The sequence below is a fragment of the Uloborus diversus genome, chromosome 4 (assembly GCF_026930045.1).
Source record: "Uloborus diversus isolate 005 chromosome 4, Udiv.v.3.1, whole genome shotgun sequence".
Taxonomy (NCBI): Eukaryota; Metazoa; Arthropoda; class Arachnida; order Araneae; family Uloboridae; genus Uloborus; species Uloborus diversus.
The window spans coordinates 192,921,736-192,945,959 of NC_072734.1; the positions used below are offsets into that span (position 1 = coordinate 192,921,736).

The 24,224-nt window shown below is 32.0% G+C and overlaps 1 protein-coding gene across 1 annotated transcript in view; it reads right to left on the reverse strand.

The window, feature by feature from the left end:
* Positions 1 to 863: 863 nt before the first annotated feature.
* Positions 864 to 24,224, reverse strand: part of LOC129219689 (probable mitochondrial glutathione transporter SLC25A40) — a 31,932-nt gene continuing 8,571 nt past the window's right edge. Inside the window, exons 4-10 of the mRNA XM_054853969.1 lie at positions 20,651 to 20,781; positions 18,843 to 18,917; positions 13,385 to 13,483; positions 12,635 to 12,732; positions 10,909 to 10,990; positions 3,396 to 3,470; positions 864 to 2,328 (exon numbers count right to left, since the gene is read on the reverse strand). Of these exons, the coding sequence (XP_054709944.1) occupies positions 2,207 to 2,328; positions 3,396 to 3,470; positions 10,909 to 10,990; positions 12,635 to 12,732; positions 13,385 to 13,483; positions 18,843 to 18,917; positions 20,651 to 20,781 (682 nt within the window). The 3' untranslated portion in view covers positions 864 to 2,206. The remainder of the gene's footprint in view (positions 2,329 to 3,395; positions 3,471 to 10,908; positions 10,991 to 12,634; positions 12,733 to 13,384; positions 13,484 to 18,842; positions 18,918 to 20,650; positions 20,782 to 24,224) is intronic.

The following is a 24,224-nucleotide window of genomic DNA, read 5'->3' on the forward strand; positions in this document are numbered from 1 at the left end:
ATTTTTTTCCTCACAGTGGTTTGCTTTCTGATTGGAACTGAATGGGGAAATTTACTTTTGTTTTGTTGCAAAATAAACCTCAAATTATCTGGCATGCCAGAAAATTTAAATTTTCTGGCATGCCAGATAAATAACAGCTATTGGTGCTGTATTTTCATGTTCGAAAATGACCTCCAAGAGCGACCAACCTCCATTAACGACCACTTTTTTTCAGGAATGGAGTGGTCGCTCCAGAGAAATTTCACTGTATTTCATAATTGAAAGCCAATGTTTAAAATTTCAGAAATAAAGTGCAAATAGATACATAAAAATATCACACCTATGCAAATGGACCGAGCATGCAATGTTGTTCTAGTCACTTTATTTATTATGCTTGATTTATGTCAAATTCTAAGTCATATTATATGTTTAAAAAAGTTTGTTGATTATACTTATAGTTTGATTTTTTTCCCTTGGGAGGAAAACTATGTACTTAATTATAGAAATTTTTAGCATAAACATATTTCAACAATGTAATAAAAATGTTAAAAAGATACACTAAAAGTTTGAGTGAATTTTTCTTTGTTTAATACAACTATTTACACCAAACATGAAGAGTATTGGTGTCTCATTGATCATTTAAATGGAAGTTCACAAAACAAATCTCCATCTAAATACAAACTAGTATTCAATTTTTAGTTTACTATTTTGTAACATTAAATTTTCATCTAAACATAGCCTGACTATCTCATATTTGGAAAACTGTCCCTATATTTACCAAATTGTAATTCATCCCTACTTTTTGAGACGAACTGTTTTTTTTATTGCAATAGTCGTTATTGCATAGTGTAAAGTAATAAATGAACATTCTTAAACAGGAGAAATGAAGTATCAAGATACTTTAATATAGTTTGTAAAAAAACAAATTACATGTCTTGCACACACATACATGATATTCTAATAATAAAAACAAAATTTTGCATGTTTCTAATTTTACATGGTCAAAGAATTGATAATAATAATTTAACAATTTGAAAAGAAAATTTTATCAGTGCTTTTACTTTATAACCATGGTTAATTTATTAAGTTCGTAAATGCGGAGTAGGCACGTGAAAAATTATTCCACCCTTTTGCTTGAAGAAGAAATGGGTTACGGTAATGGTAACTTATGATTTTTTTAAAGATTTGAATACTGAATAGTAAAGGATAAAAAAACAAACAACACAATTAAAATAATTACACCCGTAATGTTTTGGAGTCTATGCACAAATGCTTATTTTACAAAACTAAAATTCACTTCAATGAAATTTTGAGTCATTTCAATAATTATGCATATTTTCATGTGATATCATGATAATATTGTTATAGTTACTTTTTGGATTTCTATTCTCCCTTTCCAAAAAAGCAAGTTTTTTTTTTGTCCGCAATTAACTTAAAAATATGCTTGCATTTTTTAAAAAGTAACTAGAAATATGAATAATTTAAGAAAAATATTCAGATCATAAACTAAAATAAGTTCTATATTTCTTTATAACTCATTTACATTAGTGTTTATGATTTTTTCCAAAAAAAAAGGTGTGTGTGGGGGGGGGGGTGATATCTGAAATAAAATTAGTGTTACTTATAAATAGAAAAACCCATTTTTTTTTGGAAAACAGAGTGAACAAATCCTTAAATGAAATTATTGCAGGAAAATTTTTTCTTTTAATGTTGATAGCCTTAGTATTTATTAATAATATAAATAAAAATATGGGAATTAAAAAAAAAAATCACAGCTTTTATGTAGGATGAAATTTTGAATATTTTACTACAGTTAAGAAAAGTCATTCATTACAATTCATTATTACAACTGTCTTAAATTGTGAACTACAATTATCACTATCATTGTAACGAAGTGCTACAAAGACAGAAGTATATTTTTAGGTAATAAATACTTCATAATTTTTCACAATAAATTTACATTTTTCAAAGACCATGCAATCAACAATCAGTAATCCTTTTTCTAAATCTAATTTTGATTTTGACTACAAATAGAACTTGAACTTTTTTTGAAAAAAGTTGATCAAGTGCTTCACTTTAACAGGAACATATCAAAAGAGAAATTTTAACTACTTCCAACTTAAGTGCTTTAAGACTGAACATTGCATAGTCTAAGGGCATAAATGCAACAAACTTTTCTTAGGACTTATTCAGAATTACTGCAACAAAAATCAATCATAACATTTGATTATAAACTATTATACAGAGTTCTTGAGTTATTGTAATTATGGAAAAATCTTTTGCTGTATTCGTAGGAGCTGATCATGATGGCACACGCAGGAGCAACTTTTACAATGCGAGGAACTACACCTGGAAATGAAAAACAAAACTAAGAATTAGATCTGATTTTAGTACCATGCTAAACAGAAGTTGTGTCTAGAGCAGGGGTGATTGTGAGTTCATCAAAAAATACCTGAAAGTTTCAAAGCGAGAACGGGGGGGGGGGGGGGGGGGGGGGGTAATCTTTGGCCCCTATTACTTAAGTGCACTTTTGCCATAGTATTAAATAGTTCTGAGTCAAAATATTGTGTATACATTTGATTAAATTTTTAATGGGTTACAAAGTTACTTTTGAGCTGGTGTTATACAAATTATCTTGACATTTGTCGATCTTAAGGGATAGGTGTCCATCTTAAGGCTCTTGCAGGTATATTTGATGAGTATTATATAATTTTTTTAAAAAATGCGGAGGTAGGGAGATAAAAGCACAAAGAAAAAAATATATATTATTCCGGTATTTTCGGACATAAAAATACCGGAAATACGTCCGAAAATACCGGAAATTCGGTAAAATACCGGAGCACAATCACCCCTGGTCTAGAGGTGGAAACGGTCAGAAAAAAAAGCAGAAATTTGAGAAGAAAAAAAAAATTCTTTTCCTTAAAGGGGTTCATTTCCACTCCAGAGAAACCGAAAATTTTAATTTTTTGGCACAAAATAACTTATTCAGATATTTACAACGCTTTCTTGCTTTAAAAAGTATTCCAAATGAAAACACTTCAAAATCTGCCACCAGCATTCCAACCAAAACACTGTGACTTATTTTCATTAGCAAGTGTTGAGATATTTATTTTGGGGCATTTTCCCGATTTTACCCGGAAAAAATAATTTCAAGTGGTTTAATAGGAAAAAAAGAAAGAAAGCCTTTGTTGAGCTTTGCAGCCAACACTCAAAGGGCTGTGGTTAAATTTGATGTTGGACAATTGTAAAGACTTAACAAGTGTTCATAACTTTTTTTTTGAAAATTTAATATCAATAGGGAACAAACGCATTAACATAAATGTACTAACCCAAACAATAAAATGAAAGCTGTAAGCTTTGCATGACTAATTCAAGTCTTAGTTACATCGAGATAAAGAATTTTAAACTTCACATACCTGTAAAAAGTGCTCTGTATCCACTGGACTGATACAGATTCCTCAAAAGAGAATAAGTTGAAGTGCGTTGCTTGGCTGAAAGAAATATAAAGTATAAATTGAGACTGAATTAAATTAAAGATTTTTTGTTAAATTCAACTACTTTAAGTGCTACTTCAACTACTTAATTTTTCAGTAGACCCTCGTCTTACGGGGGTTTATTTTACGCAGTTTAAAATTTGACAGCTTTATTTTATTTTACACGGATGCGGCAATGCAAACAGACAAAATTTTCCCATCTTTCAAAATCCAAAAGATTGCAGATTACTTGTAATCAATTGTATTTTGGCGTGCCAATCCTGGAGACATTTTATGCGATTGATTCTAGAGTTATTTCCAGAAGTAACGTTATTAAACTCACACTTGAAGAAGAGCTTTTAGGAGTGACAAAGGAGGGCAAAACCAATGAGGATACTGACGTCGATGACGCACAACCAAAAACGTTCATATTGAAAATTTTGAGTCGTTCCTAGACGGTAGAAAGTATTCTGATTTTTTAGTGAAGGAAGATTCTATCATGGAAATGACAAGTGATCATGGATGCGTTAATGCTCTGCAAAGAATGACAGAGAAAATTCTTAATGACTGCCAAAAGACTATCATAGCCAGCTCTTCTTTATAAACAGAACACGAAATTAGTTTGTGTTTTCTTTGTACATGTTGTGCATAAAAGTTGATATAAGTACACATTAAACTTATTATACAATGAGTCATCACTAGAATGAAGTATTTTGCTATCTACGGAACCAAATCCCTATTTTAACACTAGTATTAGGTCTCAATTTACCCGGTTTCGATTTACGTGGCATTTCCGTGGAACGTAACCCCTGCGTAAAACGAGGGTCTACTGTATTCAATATTTATGTGTATTACAGACTTGCCAACCTTATAAAAGGAAAAAACAGGAGATGGGCCAACGTTTGAAGGGTGAAAAAAGGGAGATTTTAAATGACATTACTTGAGGAGAAAACATGGTTTTATCTAGTATTTCTACCTTATAAAAAGGGACTAATTTACCGTATTACCCTGCATTATCCAGCATGCCGCAAAATTCGGGGGTCACCAGATTTTCAATAACACTTGCCTGGTCCTTTTCGGAATGCCCGAAAAATCGAGAGGTTAGGAGAAAAATAATACTACTAAAATGTTCAGCTTAAAAATGAATATAAGTTCTGTACATATCTCATTAGAATAAATAAACAGTTCAATTTTGTAAAAATATTTACTAACAATATCATTTGTTACTTTAACAAGAAAAATATTGTTTAATTAAGAATATTTCATAAAACTAAATTAAAACTAAGTAAGCAAACATTTAAGCAGTAAGTTAACTCCCCTAAACCAGGGCTAAATTATTTACCATAGCTATTCAATAAATAAACTTACCTCTCTAAAAGGAATCTAAAATAATTTATTTTAAAAAATTATGAATTGCAGTAACAATGATTGCTTCTGAATTGATTACTTAATTGGCATACAATTAAATCCATTACTAATGATCTACCATAAATAACAAGCACATATTATATGCAATACACTTTTTTTGAAAGAAGGTCACTTTCGGGATTTGTTTTTTTTCCATACAGCGGTTTGCTTTCTGATTGGAATTGAATGGGGAAATTTACTTTTGTTTTATTGCAAAATGAACCTCAAATTGGCATGCTGGAAAATTCAAATTTCCCAGCTTGCAGGTAAACTGCACTTTTTCCCGACATGCCAGATAATGCCGGATAATACGGTAATAAATATCATCTCAGATTTCGAAAAAAATCACTTAAAACAACATGCAAGTAACACGATATAATATGCTTCAACACTTATTTAAAAAAGACACTGATACAATTTATATTAGCGTCATTATTACTAAAGATACAATTGTCACCTGAACTACTTTTTAATTATGCTAGTAATTTGAAAACTATTTAACTCCAATTGGAAAAATAAATGCTAAGTACATGGGAAAACAAAGTAGATACTAGGGTTTTTTAAAAAGGTCATCAACGAATATTCTACAGTAGTCCATTTCAAGCAGAACACAGGGCTCCCAACACATTTTAGCCATAGAAAAGGGTAAAAGAGGACCAGTTTGAATCAAAAAGGGGACCAAAGAGGACCAGTTAGGATTAAAAAGAGGACCTTGGGAGGACCATTCAAAGTTAAACCCAGGGAAGCACCAAAAGGCAAATTAGCTGCCTGGCACTAAATACGTGAAGATAATTCGTTAATTAACCATAATAATGATTTTTAATGATAAATCCTTATCACCTTCTGTACAACTGAACTATTTATCCATTGAATTATCTTATTTACCCAAACATTTGGAGGGGGGGGGGGTCACAAGCAAGCATGTAACTGACCATCTTACAGAGTAACATTAATTGTAAAATAAATTTTCTACTAATTAACAGGTAAAAACTGGCTAATTAAAAATAATCACCTAAGTGACCGATAATCAGTGCATACTTAAATTATTACAGTAAACACCTTGGCACATAGTAGTTTACAAAAATTTTCACATAACCAGTTTAAAGATAATTCATTTTGATATAAGGTACCGCAAGACAAGAAGATATAGTTTAGAGGCCAGAAGGTCCCCCTCCCCCTCCACAGCCCTTGGTTTTTTACACATATTTCCAGCCTAAATATGGTAAGTTTATATATATATGAGAGTTCATAACCAAACACACACACACCATAGCAGGAGGTAATTTCTGGCTACGCTACTGACTAAGTTCAAAAATATTAGAGATTTGCCAAATCATTTATTAGTATGCTAAGTATCCATTTCTTCATATGTATGTATTAGTTGTTCGGACACCAAAAAATATTGTAACTGTCTTCAAGTACATATAAAAATTTGTGAAAAAGAAATTTTTTTATTAAAGTCACCACACCCAAAAATATACAAACACTGCTTAAGCGATAAATACACTGAGTGTATATTTGAGCCTGCTTTTACTGGATAACTTAATGCAATAAATAAATGTGTAAGTTCAGATTCATAGAGCTATACTTTCAAATTGAAAATACTCATTATGAGTATTAAAAAAAAAATAAAAATAAGGATACAAAGTTTTAGTTTTTAAAAATAAAATTAAATAATATAATTTGAGGTAGCACATGTCAAAACAGTTTCCAATTTCCAAAAATGTTAAAATAATGTGCAATGCTGCTATGGTTCCAAAAATAACTAAGTTTATAATCTATTAAAATTAAACAAAAAATAAGCTAATCTATGGTGGCGTATGTCAAAATAACTTTCGATTGCAAAAAATATCAAAACATTAACAAGATGCAAAAAGATTGAAATCTCAAACACAAGCAATTTTCCGCGAAGTGCGAGTAAGTTCAATGGTGCCATGGTTTCGAAAAAAAAAGTAGTATATTATCTATTAAAATTAAACAAAAAATAAGCTAATCAATGGTGTAGTATGTCAAAATAACTTCCGATTGCCAAAAATATTAAATATGAACAAGATGCAAAAAGATTGAAATCTGCAACACAAGAAGCAATTCTTCGCGAAGTTCGAGTTCGTGCAATGCTGCTATGGTTCCAAAAATAAGAAAGCTTATCTATTAAAATTAAATTAAAGATAAGCTTATCTATGATGGCGTATGTCAAAATAACTTCCGATTGTCAAAAATATCAAAATATTAACAAGATGCAAAAAGATTGAAATCTCAAACACGACAAGCAATTTTCCGCGAAGTGCGAGTAAGTTCAATGTTGCCGTGGTTTCGAAAAAAAAAGTAGTTTATTATCTATTAAAATTTTGAAATCTCAAACACGATAAGCACTTTCCGCGAAGTGCGAGAAAGTTCAATGTTGCTATGGTTCCAAAAATAAAAAAGTTAATTGTATATTAAATTTAACCGAAAAATAAGCTATTCTATAAGGAGGTGTTATGGTAAAATATCTTCCGATTGCCAAAAATATCAAAATATTTACAAGATGCAAAGAGATTGAAATCTCAAAACCCAGCAAGCAATTTTCGGCGAAGTCCAAGAAAGTTTGATGTCAACATGGTTCCGAAAAAAGAAGTAGTTTTTACTTTCTTCTATATCTAATATATAGAAGAAAGTATTGGATTCGTGCAAATTTTCGAATTTCGAATTTTGACGGATTCGAACGTTTTGAGGTGTGCTGAGTCCATTTCGACCATTTTTGGAAAATGTCTGTCTGTCTGTGTGTGTGTATGTATGTGTGTGTGTGTGTGTATGTATGTGTGTCACGTCTGTGTGTGACCAGTTTTTTGTGGCCGCTCTACAACAAAAACTACCGCATGAAATCGAACGAAATTTAGTACACATATGTGCCCCTATGTGAACTTGTGCCCATTAGTTTTTGGCGCGAATTCCTCCAAGGGGGGTGGAGCAATGGGACGTTTTTCGAGTTACGCGTGATTGCTATTCCTTAGGAAATAACTGGCGGAATCAAACAAAATTTGGTCCACATGTTGCCCTTAACAGGAGCAGGTGCTGATTCAATTTTGGTGTCAATAGCTCAAACGGGGGTTGAGCTATAGAACGTTTTTTGTCGTCAATTGTGACTGCTGTATCTCAAGAAATAATGAACGGAATGAAAGAAAAATTTATCGGCAAGTAGCCCTTAGTGGGTATAAGAACTGATTTTATTTTTGTGTCAACAGCTAAAAAGGAGGTAGAGCAATCACCCGTTCTTTTTTTCCATTTTGAGTGCCCTATCTCAAGAAGTAATGCTACGTTCTGGTTGAAATTTGGAATATATGTGAATCCATATGTAAACAGGCTTTGGTTCTATTTTGACGCCGATCGCTCCAAGAGGTGTTGATTTTTTTTTTTTTTTTTTGCGAATAAAAATAGCTTTATTAATGCAACAATAAGAAAGATAAATCGTAATAGATTGTCGTCTGCGTATTTCTCGTGATTTTAATTGTATGGAAATGATCGGAAATATTATCTCAATGATTTAAAATTTTTAACTGTTGCCATCTTATGTTTGTTAATAAATAAAATATTTGTAATTAATTCAAGTAAGGCTTTTAAAGTAACTTTCAATTTTCGCTCTTTGTTTTGTTTTTACAATAATTCAGACATTGGGATGGTCGTCAAGTTTTTGCATGTGTAATTTTGTTTCTGTTAGGAATGTTGCTTCCTCGTCAAGCATGGGGAGGGATCAGAAAAAGGAAAAATATAGAAGAAAGTTTCGTGATGGCCACAACATACTAGTTTATCTATTGTAATTAAACATAAAATAAGCTAATCTAAGTTAATGAATGTTAAAACAACTTCTGATTCTCAAAAACATCAAAATATTAACTCGCAAAGATTGAACTCGCAAACACAGGGAAGTAATTTTTCGCGATGTTACATATCGAACACAAGTTCAGAAAATTGCACTGATGAAACATTCTTTCTTTTTACAAGGGCGTACGAACTCGTGAGAAATATCGGTAGCAAAATGCTTTGATCTGATGTCATAAACTCCTCCCCCAAACCTCTCCATTTGCTAGATTTCCATGTTACAGCGGTTGAAGGAGGAGTAATGACGTCAATTTGAAGCGAAATAATACTAGAAAGTCAGGTTCAATAGAAAAACGGCGCCGCGGCCGTGTATTCGAGCCTAACAAACGTCAACACACAGTATCTTTTAATGTATTGAAAATTTTTGAAATCTGATTTTTGAGTAAAAACAATATAAAAACAGACTAAACGGACCAAAATGTTAAAAAGCGGTCTAAAGCGGACTTTACCCTAAAAAACGGACTTTGGCGGGAAAAGCGGACCATTTGGGAGCCCTGAGAACATTAAGCTTCTATTTCATACATTTTTTCGGGGAGGGAGGGGAACCAAAGCAAGGGATGCAAAAAATACTTCTGTGATTGAGCTCAATAAACTTTGCAGTGTTCAATTTAGGAAATTATGAAAGTTCAAATCAGAAATAGATGCCAACAGTTGGGAGCATGGGCGATTATATGCAAAATTTTAATGGGGGGGGGGGGGACTAGATATTTTCCCCATGGTTTAACAGGAAATTTTGCGTCTTGCCTTCTGACAAACTAAAATCTCAATAAATTATGAAAAAATCATAATAAATAAAAAAATTGGAAGGAACAGACTTAAAACATAAAACCAGGAGAAGTAGTCGAAAAACAGGAGAGTTGGCAGGTCTGGTGTTATACCATCTAATACAGCAAAATCAATAAAAGCTGTGATTAATAAAGGCTTATTTGAAGAAAACAAATCAATCTATGATAAAACGGTAGAGATGAACTAGGAAACTTTTTGGAAATAAAATGTTTACTCACAAAATTTGTAAATGTTAAAAGAGGTGTGTAAAATATTTTTGGAATTTAACTGCCCTTTTAAATTACCAACACCAAAATACATTAAAGCACATAGCTAGAAAAACCCAACTTAACACATTGCATATACAAATCTTTTTATATATGTTTTTTCAAATGTCAAATGGGAAAAACAGCAAAAGAAATAGTTAGGATTTTATATTGTATAGTGTATAAACTTGAACTGTTTTTAGTATCGATTTTAAATGCAGCTTCCTACTTTTTGCCATTATATTTTACTAGAAAAATAGCTTGTCCACACACTTGAGGGGAAGCAAATACTGGAGAAAAAACTAGCAGTGTACAAAATATACGAGTCAGATTTTAGGAAATTTTTGTCCTTGGGTAAAAATTTTAAAATTTATATTACTCATAAGATAAATAGATGCTTAGAACTTTCTCAGCTTAGATGACGAAATTAGAGGGCATTTCGAAAAGTAAAGATACACTGTTTGCAAGAGGAAAAGAAAAGTTTTGGCGAGCAAGGTGGCAACACAAATGTTAACCTTGACCCTTTAGCTTTCTCCTCGCGGTCATTCAGCATTGCAATGTTGATTCTGGTTGGAGTAGGTTGTGCTTAAAATGGCTGCGCCGATTCAGAATTCCGCCAAATGTGCAAAGTGTGCTCTGTCATATGTTTTCTTCATGCAAAAGGTCAGCAACCAGCAGATATTCAAAGAAATTGTTTCTGTTTATGGGGCCTTTACGAATCGACAAAATGTAACGAAATGGTTTCGTCATTTCTCAGAAAATAGGATCGATGTTCATGACGAACAAAGAACAAGTCGGCCATCTGTGATCTCTGAAGCCCGGACGTTGCGCCCAGCGACTTCTTTTTATTCCTTTACCTAAAGTCACATCTTGGTGGAAAATCATTCCACGACGATGATGAGATTAAAGATGAAGTTGAAATGTGGTTCCAACAACAAGCGGCAAACTTCTATGACTGTGGAATACAAAAGCTTGTGCCCCGACTTAACAAATGTTTGGATAACGGGGGGCAATTAAGTCGAAAAATAATAAATAATCCAGTTAATAAGAAGTAACTGACGTTTTATAATTTTTTTTTAAAAAAGGAATGTGAGCCATTGTATCTTTATTTTTCGAAACAGCCTCGTACATTGTTGATAAGGATTATTTTTTTTACTTACAATACAGAGCTTCCATTTCTCCTAATTCAATTTGACGATGAGTCTTCACCACATCAAATGGAAGAGTTAGCAAAGCAGCAAACTGCAACAAAAAGAAAAGACATTAAACATAGTAAATCTGTATATATAGGTTACAGTTGTTCAAAATCATTAGTTTGCAAGTTAATCCCTCTAAAATAGTAGACTTATAATATCGATATACATAAGCATACATACAGTACCCAAAGTACAAGCAAAACATGCAGTACCCACATTCATTTTAAGCCAGATTTTATCAAGTAAGTGAATTTAAAACTTTTTGAACATTTCCTAACCTATCATGATTCATAACGCACTGTTTATTCAAAATAACTTTTTAAATGAATGATTAACTAATCAAACATGAGTTGAAGAAATTAAAATAATAAAGTTAAAATACTGAACATTGGATCTAAGAACATGGGACTTTGCTAGCAGACATCTATCGGAGACATTGCTGCTGCTTTCTAAATACTTTTTTTTATCTATTAGTAACAATTATTCTAGAAGAAATAAGGAGAGGAAGATGCTGTACCATTTTGAAAATATTTCGTATTTTATGTTCAATGCTGAAGCCATTTGCTTTTCAATTTTAAATATTCAAAAGTCACTCATTTGCATCCTGCATGTTTGATACTTCGTATTTTTGCCTTACTTACACGTGGTTTTTTCGGATGCCACTCGTTATTAGCATTTAGCTGCAATTTTACAAAAATCTTTCAACATCTGCTTTCGGCTAAAGACATCATTATTTTCTCAACCGTATGCAACACAAGGCATATAGAGCAAAAATTTGAATGAATTTATTAGAATAAATTATTGCTTTTTGTCCCATCAATCCGCATGTCATATCGGGCGCAATAATGGGGCAAAATGCATTGTGCAAACTATGTGCTGAAAAACTGCTTACGATTGTAACATAGATTATAGAACGAAAAAATATGAGGGAAGAGAAAATTTGCTTTTGCTTTTCTTCAAGATTTAAGACCATACAAATAAAAACATCCTGTTTTTTCTTCCTTTTACAAAAAAGGAAGTATTGTATTCGCAAAAAAAAATTTCACTCAAAAATCGACCTTAATTTCTATTTTATTCACCCCCGAATGAATGTTGAGTTTTTTTTTTGACTCGACCACACGCGGATAAGTGCCTATGAATGTATAGACACGGGAAATATCCATTTTCATGATTCCTGAGTTTATTACAACAAGTTTTCTTTTCATGTATGTACGTCATATAACTCTAGAACGGTATGTCCTAGGAAGTTGAAATTTGGTACGTAGACTCCTAGTGGGGTCTAGTTGTCCTTTTTGGTTGCATTCGGGTGTTTCTAAAAGGGCCTTTTGACCCATTTTGGGGGGAAATCATTGTTAATTTCGATGTAAACTCAAGTTGTGTTATAATTTGGCGGACACTTGGCGATATATCGCCAGTCTTTTGGTCGCCAAGTTTTGTCGCCAAATTGGCAACAAATTTGGCGATTTTTTTTAAAAACTCTGTTTCGATTTGGCCACTGTTGGTGATATTTAGAGAATAAATATTGAATCACATTAAAATTGCCAGTAATGGCAAAATGACATTAAATTGGAGTAAAAGGAAGTCATGTGATGCACACATCAGCTCGTTTATTTTAAAGCGAATCAATGGTGTGAAATATGTTATCTAATAATTAAATTGAAAAAAAAAAAAACAGTTGAAGACTACTTACACTTCCAGCAGTAGCACCAGCCCCAAAACTGAACCAGAATGTCGGTTGTTGTTGATGGAATTTTTGCTTTAGGAACTCATAACTTAACCAGTAAAGGGCTGCAAAGAAAAGACAAACATTAAAAAAAAAAGGAAAGCTCAGTTGCACTTAGAGATGGGGAAGGTTGGGGGAAAATCTCAGAAATTGGGAGGGAGGAGGGGAGGGGAGTAGGGTGGTTCAAAAATACATGTGGAAAAAAAGTTTCTCCTTGATAACGGGACACCCCTCAATATTTTTAGACTTGAGGACAGTAATATACTGGAAGAATTTAAGCTTCCTACTTCAACTGTAAGAGTGTGCTCAACCCCCTCCCCCATACTTCATAAATAAGGGTAGGGAGGTTAAAAACGTACATTGAAAATGAAAAAACGATGCTACATATTACAATATACACTATAAATATATGCATATACATTGTAATAAAACAATTATTTACAAAAAACAGCTGGGGAAATTGAATATTTCTCAATTTGTGGCATTTTCTATGATACGGCCAATGTTAAATGAAGGGGTCATTGAGCACCCTCTTAACATTTGAGTAAGAACCTAAAACTTCTACAGCATTATACTATTAGTAAGTCTAAAAAAAGGGGGGGGGGTCCTGGACTCTAGCTGAAAAAAAGTGTTTTTGAACCACCCTAAGGGGGAGGGGTTTCGAAAGGGTTCATTTCCACTTGGGAAGTGAGTTAGTACTAAAACAAAAATACTTACAAGAAAAAGGAACATCTCTTAATATTGTTGGACCTAAACCTCTCCACATGGAATGTAGACCTTGTGTCAGAACTAAATTTTTAAGAGCTTGACGGATTTCTGAAACAGACGTATAAAACCAATTAGGATCATAAAGGGATGAAATGCATTTTACGACAATGATAAAGAGTGTGTACAGTAAACTCTCAAGAAATCCAAGCCTATGATGCAAATACTCTTTTATCTCAAAGTTTTCATTGGGCCCCAAACTCTTTAAGAAGGCTGTGGAAACTTTCTATAATCCCAGTCCCTTGTGACTTTTGAGTTATCAAAAGGTGATTGTAATGATAATTTGAACATTTTAACTCATACCCTTCATGCAGAAAATTTAAAATTAATTAGGCATATAGAACAAAAACAATGACGGTACTGCAGAACACAGTCCGCAAAATCTTTGCATTCAATGTCTGCATAGCACTAGAAGTTCACAACATCTTCCTTCTTTGAAAAAGGGTGCTTGGTTATCTCAAAACTCATGCATGCAATAGTTTTGAACTTTAATAATCTTGCTCTTATCATTTATTGCTCAGCAGGGATAAAGCGATTTTATTTTTAAACTTAACTACAAAAGCTACTACAAAAAGACAAACTAAAAAAGGAAAGAATTGGACTATGGCAAGTTCAGATTAGAGGTTTTTGCATTACATAAAGCGAACACTCCCATCTCTCGAGCAAAATAGACTCTAGAGATGGGAGCGATCAGGAAAAAACTGGAAATGTTGGGAATAAAATCAGGCTTTTTTTTTTTTTTTCTGAAGTGGAAATCACTCGGAAAAATTGAAAGTTTTGAAACTCCAGGCACAAATTGTGGACTCGGGAATGAATCATATTTACATTTAAATGCTCTTTTCTGAAAACACTAACTCATTCAATATAGCACAATTATCACTGGTTTCAGTATTTGCGCTCATTTCAAGCACCCCCCTTTCACTTCAAGTTATTTAATGCAAGGAATCAGCATGATAATTCAATTTCTCTGCACATCAAGTATTATTTGCTGTTGTGCTTACTAAAACTGTAGGCCGGCCAGAATTATATCAATGCCATCAATATGTGAAAATATTTAAATTAATACAGTAAAACCTGTCTACAGCAATACTGCTGGGACTTAAAAAAATATTGTTACAGACAGTTTGATTATTTACAAGGTTCGAAAATATCACGATATTTTCAAAAATATCGAAAAAAATCCAATATTTTGATAAATATCTGATATTTTCAATTAGCACAAACTAGTCTTCAAAATAGTATATGCATCCTCAAATCACTTTAATATTTTTTTAATAATATAATTACAATGTGTAGACTTAAAATTAATGTGTCTTTCATTATTTTTCTGTTTACATTTTTATCAATTTTAATGGAGTTAATTTAGCATGAGCTGTTTTACTCATGTTTCTTCTGTTAGCTACTTTTACACTTATATGATTCAGAAATAAATAATATGCTTAAGTTGGTGCACAGTCATAAGACATTTTCTTTTTTTTCTGAGCAATATTTAATGAAGCACTTTTAATATGACTTAAAATTGTTACATTACTAACAATTTTATGAATATGAAATACAAGAAAAAAAGGAATATTATATTACTTTTTTATATTAATGATGTATTATACATTACAAAATATAGTAAATAACTTTTTGGTTGTGTTTTTAGTAATGAACAAAATTACTGTGATTAACATACTTTTTATACTGAAAAAATTTATAGAGAAAAATTAATGTAAGTTTTTGTGCTGTTTATGGATTTGCCTAATTTAATTGGTGGATTATTTTATGCATCAAAATAAGCTTTTTAAAGATTATTTGATGGGCAACTTTTCGTGTACATGGTAAAAGCTGTGAAACATTATTACATGGTCTTTGGCTTCAAAAACAGCGACAGTTGAAAAAACTGCCAAATGCATCAGCCACTAAAATTTTTCTGCAAAAAATTTTGGCGAGATTTCTGCTGGTTGATTGAATAATAAGCGTCCAATCAACACAAATAGTAATTAAAAACCATTAATTACAGTAAAGTTCGGTTTAAATGGAAAATCATCAGTCAAATCCATTTATTATTAGCCAGTCTTGTGGAAAAACGTTACTTTAATATTTGGCTTGAGAAAAGCCTCGAACAGTCAGACGAAACACAAAATTATTTAACAATACAACAATTCTAGCTATCAACTGGGAGTTGAGATGATACACTAAATAATGAATTGGGTTGATGAAAGTCTTCGAACATGTAACAAAAAACCTCATAACTCGTTTTTTATACAACTTAGAACTTTGTAACAGATGCCATCTTCAGCAGAAAAATTAGCGCTTTTGATGGACACATAATTTTAATATATGCACGCATTTTTTCACCCTCATATTGGGGCATTTATGCAAAAATTTGGACAAATTAGAATAAAAAAGGAACTATCAATCGGATTTTTTTCGAACTGGTCTACAAACCTTCCCAGTACCAAAAAGAACAAATGGTGAAAGTTTCAGCCAAATCTGCCGGGTAGTTTCTGAGATTTTAGGGAACAAACTAACCAACAAATTTACCAACATCCATTTTTATATATATAGATATGTATATACAAACATGTATATATATATATATATATATATAAATATATACAAACACATGTTCATGCTAGGCTATCTAATGCATACAATAAACTTGAAAAGCAAAAAAAGAAACTTCATTTTAAAATTTAAATTTATTTAAACAAAAAACATCCTATCCAAAATTCAGTGCCTCAGGCAGAGCAACGTAAGTCACGCACAATTGCTACTTTACAGGAGAGAGGGAAAAAGATTGTCACACACATGCAAAGGATGGGAAGTGTGTTCTTTTAACACTAGTAAATAATTACAAAGGATTTGTTTTTTAAGTATTACGATCACATGGCTCCATGCAGAATAGGATTCTGCATACAATGCACTAATAAACAGAAAATCAAGTTTTGGACTTGCATCAGTCTGGCTCTGAGTTACAGAATTAATAGTTCAATGATTATTTGAATAAGTATGTGGTGGATAGTTCTCAGTTTTTTGAATGTAGAAAGCAAATAGCAGTTATTAAACAGAAAGGTAAATTTGTTAAATAAATATTTTAGCATACTTCAGTTATGAAGGAAAAAGAAAAGGAACTGCATACACTTTTAAATATTAAATACTTCGATTTCTGAAAAAATACAACAGAAAAAAAACTTTTTTTTTTTGTAAAATATAATTTTAAAAAAATTTTAGAGGACAAAAACTTGTTTTATTCTATTGCCTCAAAATTTCTGGAAACTACATCTCCCATAAGCTCCCAATGCGAAAAAAAAGATCAAAGCAAGTTTTATGCAATAAGAAACAAAATATTTATTGTTTTTTATTCAAAAACATTTTATTATCACTTGAATAATATCGTATCACCAAAAAAAAAATATTTTAAAAAGTTGTTTTTATTTTTTAATACAAAAGGAGAATATTATCTGACAGTTGTAGGGGAGTCACCCAAATTTAAATTTTCTTTGAATTTTACAGAATGATGAACTATGAGCATTGCGTAGGGGGACCCGCGGTAAAATGGGTATAGTTGCATTTTTCTTCATTTTATTCTACTGGACAACATTTCTTTAAAATAAAAAAATATGATGAAAATGTTTACATATCAGGCAACATTTTGAGTTGAAGAAAAAAAATCTAGCAACTCATTTACCAGGTTTAGCAACAGTTTTAATTTTCAGAACACAAAACAATGCATTTATAGTGAGTGATAAACTTCTTTCTAAAAAAATGTACTGGAAGATTTTCGGAAGTTTTTATTTGGATTTGATAGAAAAAGAATTTTTCTTACAGAAAACTCAAAAAATAAGTAAATTTTAATATTTACAAAAATTTTACAGCACTTTTAGTTGTACGGGGTAAAATGGGTATAGCCAACATTTTCGAGTTAAAGACGTTGAATGCATGAAGATTAAAAAACTTAAATTATCTTTGCAAGACAAATGTTAGATATTATTCATCTTTTAAACTAAAAGTATGTTTTTAAAAAGTTTTATAAATAATTACTCTGTATTTACTTGTTTTATTTTAATTACTTTGACTTATGCCAATTAGTACTTAAAGGAATTACATTTTTTGATTTTTATCGATATAGTTCATGATTACTGTACGTTAGTAATTTACTGTAAGTTTATTATGTATATGGTTCATTGATACATATTAGAAAACATAGTAAGTATTGATAGCTAATAATTGATAGCTTTTTAATTTCCTTTTAAAACTACCAACCTCCCATGCTCAGAACATAGTCAAGTACAACCTCACACACAATCACAACAGAATCCTTATGTCTCATAGCAAAGTTGTACTGAATAACTAAATCCTCCTGCTATACCTCTTGGTTCAAAGCCATTTTTTAGCACTGTTAAGGAAATGAAAAATTTACAAAAAAAAAAAAAAAAGTAAGAGTCCAAACAAAGGTGGGAGAAGTTTTAATTACAGAGCAGGTGGCAGCAAGATTGTACACAAACAGGCAAGAGACAAACAAAAGCAGAAAAAATAAATACACATAAATTAAATAAATTAAAAAAAGACATAAACAATAATTGATAATATAACTAATGAAGTAGGAGTGAAAATTAGTGGTTCTCCTAGTTGTTCATCCCAGCAATTGGCGACAGGGTCGTTGTTAAATTTGTGGAATTCAAAGGTTTAATCGCTGAAATCTCAGCTGAAGGTGAATATACTGAGAAGTTTGCTACAAAATCATCTGCCAAATTATCCTATGTGTTCCCCACGAGAGACAACATTGATGTTGTGCAGGTATCACAAAGTTGTAAAAATACTGCCTCAGCCAAAACGCAAGTCTTTGCCAATGCGTCTTTTGTTCATAAATTTGGTTCTGTAAACATTTTTTGTGGTTGTTTTGGATTAAAGTTTTTATCCTCCAATGCAATTATACTCAATTTAAAAAAAAATTTCTCCATTAGTTAGTGTAGTTCAACTTTAAACAGCATATACCCATTTTACCCCGAAGCACGGGGTAAAATGGGTATACACAGGGGTAAAATAGGTATACCCCTTTACACTAAATTTAAAGTAAAACGTTAACACAAACAATGTCCAAATTAGACCTAAGATACACAACGTATAGAATATTGAACAAAAACACAATTATATTTCATGATATTTCTGCTATGGGTCACTGAAATCAAAAATGCTGTTTTTTATACCCATTTTACCCCAGGTGACCCTATCTACCTACATTTACCCCGAAGAAAAGATAATTTTCAAAAGGTACAGATATTCAGCCAATATATTTATTTGAATAAATATAGTCACCAAAGATATTCATTCAAGGTGAATAAATATCTCAGCTGAATAACTGTAACTTTTAAAATTATCAACTATTCAATTTCACTTCTAGAAAATAAAAACAGTAACTTACCTAGATAGCTAAGTTTTTGAGACTGCATTTTGGTTCTCACTAATTCCAATGGGCTGATTAATGTTGCAGCTATAGCTGTAAGTAACAGAGAAGTATCATTAGGTAAAAAGTGATAAAATAAGAAAATTTGGAGTAATTAATTAAATGTGATGTTTTAAGTGGGGTTCCTCAGGGATCAGTTTTAGGGCCTCTTTTGTTTATTATATTTATGAATGACATCAATGATAATATTTCTGGTAGCATGAATTGTTTTGCTGACGATGTAAAAGTTATGGGGATTGTCGAAAATGAAGAACAAGTAAAACAGCTGCAAGAGGATTTAGATCATATTACTAAGTGGGCAGATAAATGGGGTATGGCAGTTAATGTAGGGAAATGTCAAGTGCTACACTTAGGTCATGGAAATAAGCGTATGAGATATCGTTTACAGGGTTCAGTCATAAATCAGGCAGAAAATGTTATGGATCTGGGTGTCTTTATAAATCAGGACTTCAAGTTTAGTCAACAGTGCAGTATTGCTAGTAACAAAGCCAACAAAATGCTTGGGTTCATCAATAGATCTATTTCAAACAAATCTAAGAAAGTTCTTCTGCCTTTATATAGGAGTTTAGTAAGACCTCATTTGGAGTATGCTGTTCAGTTTTGGTCGCCTTATCTGAAGAAAGATATTTTTGTATTGGAAAGGGTTCAAAGAAGGGTAACTAAATTAGTAAGGGGACTCTCAGATTTAGATTATGATACCAGACTTAATAGGCTTAACATGTATAGCCTGGAGCAAAGGAGAGTCAGAGGGGACATGATTCAGTTATTTAAATTTATCAAAATGAAAGATGTAAATGGATTAAATTTTTGCGGGGAAAGCAGGACAAGGGGTCATTGTTTTAAGCTATTTAAATCTCAGGCTAACTTGGAAATCAGGAAAAACTACTACTTTAGCAGGGTCGTGGGCACTTGGAATAGCTTACCAGAAGAGGCGGTAATGAGCAAGGGAGTGGATAGCTTTAAGAGGGCCATTGATCTTCATTGGGGACTAATTAATTGACTAGGACCAGCCTAGCTGGGCCCAGTGCCTGTTGCTGGTCGTCACATTTGTATTTGTATTTGTATGAAGAAGTGTACATACAACATTGATTACCATAAAATGCAGAATAAGCCCTAAATTTACAGAAATTTTAAAATAACCAAAGGGCTGCTTGAATAAAAAGTAAGCTATTTGAAAAAAAAAAAAAAAAAACCTTTGAAACTCAAGTTCTTAATGTATCAAAACACATAAATCTTTTTATTTTGATTTTGCAAATTTTAGTTACCAGGGCGAAAAACTTTGTAGATAAACCTTGAAAGCTAAAAAAATCCAGGGTGGCACATTTCCACTATAGTTACGCAACAGCTCATTTTCAATATTTTTTCACTCAACTGGTCAAAATAACTCAGGGCATATTTGCTCGTCAAATGCAGCCAAAATCAATGTTGAAATTTAACTGTTGAAATTTAAAATTTAACGTTTCTTTTTTAAACTAAGCAATTCACTAAATTAGACCAATAGTTACATTTAAAAAAATCCAAACAAATGAAGTAAGCCAGAATTTCCCAAACTGTGGTACGTGGACCTCCAGGCTTTAAATTTTGCAGACAGCTTATGAAGTTCTAAAAGCTTGTTGCAGATAGCTACAAAACTTTCTGCCACTGGAGAATAGAATATAGATGCAAAGAAAAACAGGGTAAAAAAACTAATGCTCTGGAAATAAACACTCCATTAAAAATGGATGAGTTAAGATATACACCAAATGTTTTTAAAAAAAGTTCCTCACCTCTGGCCATTCCACCAGCAACGGCAGGCAGCCACAGAGGCTGGTGATCGAAGTGATATTTCTTCAAAACAAGCTGACGGAGTTGATCATACATCGTGAAATAAACAACAGTAGCTGGTACAGCCATTAAACTGTAAAGGAGATTAAGGTTGATGATTGATGACATTTAAAAGGTTTGAAACATTTTGGTGAAAAAGCGAATTAAGAAAATAAAGAATTAACACATTGCATGTTTTCATTAGAAAATGCAGCTCAGTCTTCGAAATCATTGGTGGTCCTCTGGTCCGAGACCAGTAAGAATTACTTCGGACCACAATGAAATAGTATTCGGTAGTCCACAGGAACTAGTGGACAATCAGCGCCAATTTACAAATTTCATATGTTTAAAATATTAGTTTTGCATTTACAATTGAATTTGTTTAAATAAAGTTAGGTAAATTTTTCTCATATGAATTTTAAATTAAAAGCCAATTAATTACATTAAGACAATTTTGTGAAAAATAAGTAAGATGCAAACAAAATGGTGAAATTAACTACATTTCGTGTTTAGTGGACCAGTATTATTCTGTTTGCAGACCAGTATATATTCATGCTTACTGGTCTGCAGGACCAGTTAATTTTTCTAAAGCTCTCTAATGCAGCAGTTTCACACTGAAAAAAGCTTGAAACTTAACAGCTTAAAAAAAAATATATATATATACAGTTGGCTCTCTTTAACGATGGCTTTTCATGGTCCCAGATGGTCCACTGTAGTGTTAAAAGTATTCTATTTAAGGACGCTTTCTACTTAAGGAAGATTTTTTTTGTGGTCCATTGAAAGTCGTTAAACAGAGAGCCAACTGCATATATATCAATAACGGGCTATGAATTTTCTGAAGAAATAATGCCTATTTTGGCAGTAAAAATTAAACAATGAATAAATGCTAACATAATGAAATTACAAAGCAGGGTTTAAGTTGGGTTCAAAAGTTCTTTAGCATAAAAGCTAAAATTGAGGGGAAAATGTTAGCAAAATGGTAAAATGTTACACATTCTCATATATTTATATATGCCTCAGTGTGTTTCATCTCCAGTTGAAAATACAATTCATATTTCATCTGTGACATCTTTGAAGAAAAAAGTACAACAGCTATTTTTTAAAAACATAAAATAAAAAAAGAAAACAGGATTGGTGTTTAGAACGTTGCAGTCCCCTCCTCCTAATAAAGCAGTTATTGGGGTTACATAATGCTAGATAAGACTAATACTTATTGAACTTAATTGTAGTTTAAACATCTTAGCTAAGATTTAAAAAAGATTAAGTTGATTATCGCCGTGCATGCTTCCTCTCTAGGGTCATACATTTCTTTTTTCTTTTTTTTTTAATTTATTTTTTATTTGAGCAAAAAAAACGAAAATGCATTGCTTTATTTTCGCAATTCAGATAGTGTTTTCGCATTATGCGAAAAATGCGACCGTAGCGGAAACCCTGTTACAAAGTTGAACTTATTAGCCATTAACAAAAACACTGACAAATAAATATAGAACACAGCCATATCAAAGTTCTTATATTTTGCACATTACCACACACACACACACATTATTTTTGCACATTAATTATATTATTTATTATTAATTTTGCACATTAGCAGATATATTGAAATATACTTATTAGACATATTTTTGAAAGCCTTAGGGCAGAACCTATTCTATTAAATTAACTGGCTTCGAATAAATAATATTTGTAGTCTTTTTGTACACTTATACATAGCACGATGGGTCTCATGGTAAAAATTTTTTCCTGATATCGGTGAATGAATGAACTTTGTATCTTTCATCTTTTGAATTTTTTTTACATAATACCTTATCATTTTCTACAATGAATTGGCTGATCTCAGTGTTATCTAATGCTTCATTCAGAAGAAATCCCAAATTTTTTCAATACCTATTACAATTTCGTCGACTTCCACGGTTTGTGGAGAGTCTGCTCTGGTTATAATTTTTTTTAAAATTGATTTCCCAATAGAAATTTTTTTTCTGTTGTTCAAATACCCTTCTTTTACATGAGACTTTCAATCCTGACCAAAGACAGCTCTTTTTAGTTTATTGTTCTGATTTGATTTACATGCTTATTTTACTTATTGCTTTTTTTGTGCCCAGGTAATTAATTTTTCTTTCACAATTTTCTTTATGTTTTAAAATTGCAATTTTGTTTGTAATTGATTTTAATGTGCAGTGAGTTATTGCCTTTAAGCAATGGCAAGGGCAAAACTACATACAATATTCGAACAGCCCAGTTATGACACCTAGAGACTGCAGTTTCATCCTTGCTATGGACTATCAGTCTGGAACAGTGGCACAGTGAAAGGGGGGGGGGGGGTTTGGGGGTGAAAACACCCCCCCAGAAGCATTGGTTTTAGCACAAATGCGAATTCTAATGCAGTAGTTTATGCATATAAAAGGGCTGTTTTGATCAAAAAACCTTCTTCAGAAGGTAGTTTAGATCAAAAAATCCTATTCAGAAGGTTTTTTTGATCAAAAAATCCCCTTCAGAAGGTATTTCCGACCAACCCCCCCTCCAGAAGGTATTTCTGGCTGCACTAGTGGTCTGGAATTGTCAAAAACTGAGCTGGAGACGGACGTTGTCTCACTAGTCAGATTAGCGACAGTGCACTTGAACTTGTCAGTTGTTAGCTACCTATTTTTTTCGCAATCTCAACATCTGCTTGATTAAAGGGATGACATCTGCTTGATTAAAGACTTTTCCAGACTGATGAGCCCATAAAAAGGACGAAACTGCAGTCTCGTCAGTGCATTGCATGCTTGCATTAATGTTGTACAAATATCATATGCATATGTTTTAGTCCCAAGTCGATAATTTTAGATGGAAAATATGAATTCATGTTTTTGGAACTCTGGTAACCTTTACTTTTTTGGCACACAACTTCAAATATTTTTCATTGAAACTTACTATTTTCATTCACAGTACTGAAAAAAAAAACCTTCTGGATACTGGAACATTTTGTTTCATAATTAATTCATTCACTTGCATAAAATTATTTTTAAACATCCTCCCACCCCCCTTTTCGCCATGGCAAAATATTTGTGCTTCTTAAAACATTATGTGATTCTGTAAAAAAAGTTTCAGTTGTCAACTTTCAATAGCTGCAAATAGTTGTTAATTCTGTTTTACAAGTTTTTATCCTAGTAAAAAACTGGAATATTATTTTGATACATGCAATTGCTAAAAAGAAAGAAGTTTTTAGTAGAATTTTACAAATGTGAAGATTGCAAAGAAAAAATGGAAGATTGAATCTAATCAGAGGTAAATGCTTTTACAGTTGACGCTGGATATAACGACCATCTCAGTGCCAGAGAAAAAGGTCTTTATAATGAGTGGTCATTATAAGAGGTAGAATTTTTTTTAAATATACACATGCATCATGCATGTTCTGTTGTTCCAATACAATAGGCACTTTTTTAAAGATTCCAGTAATATGCCCAAAATATTTTTTATCATGGGAATTTTTTTTTTAAATTCTGGGCGCAAAATATTATGACAAAATATTTCTAAGTAGCAAATATAGGAAAAACT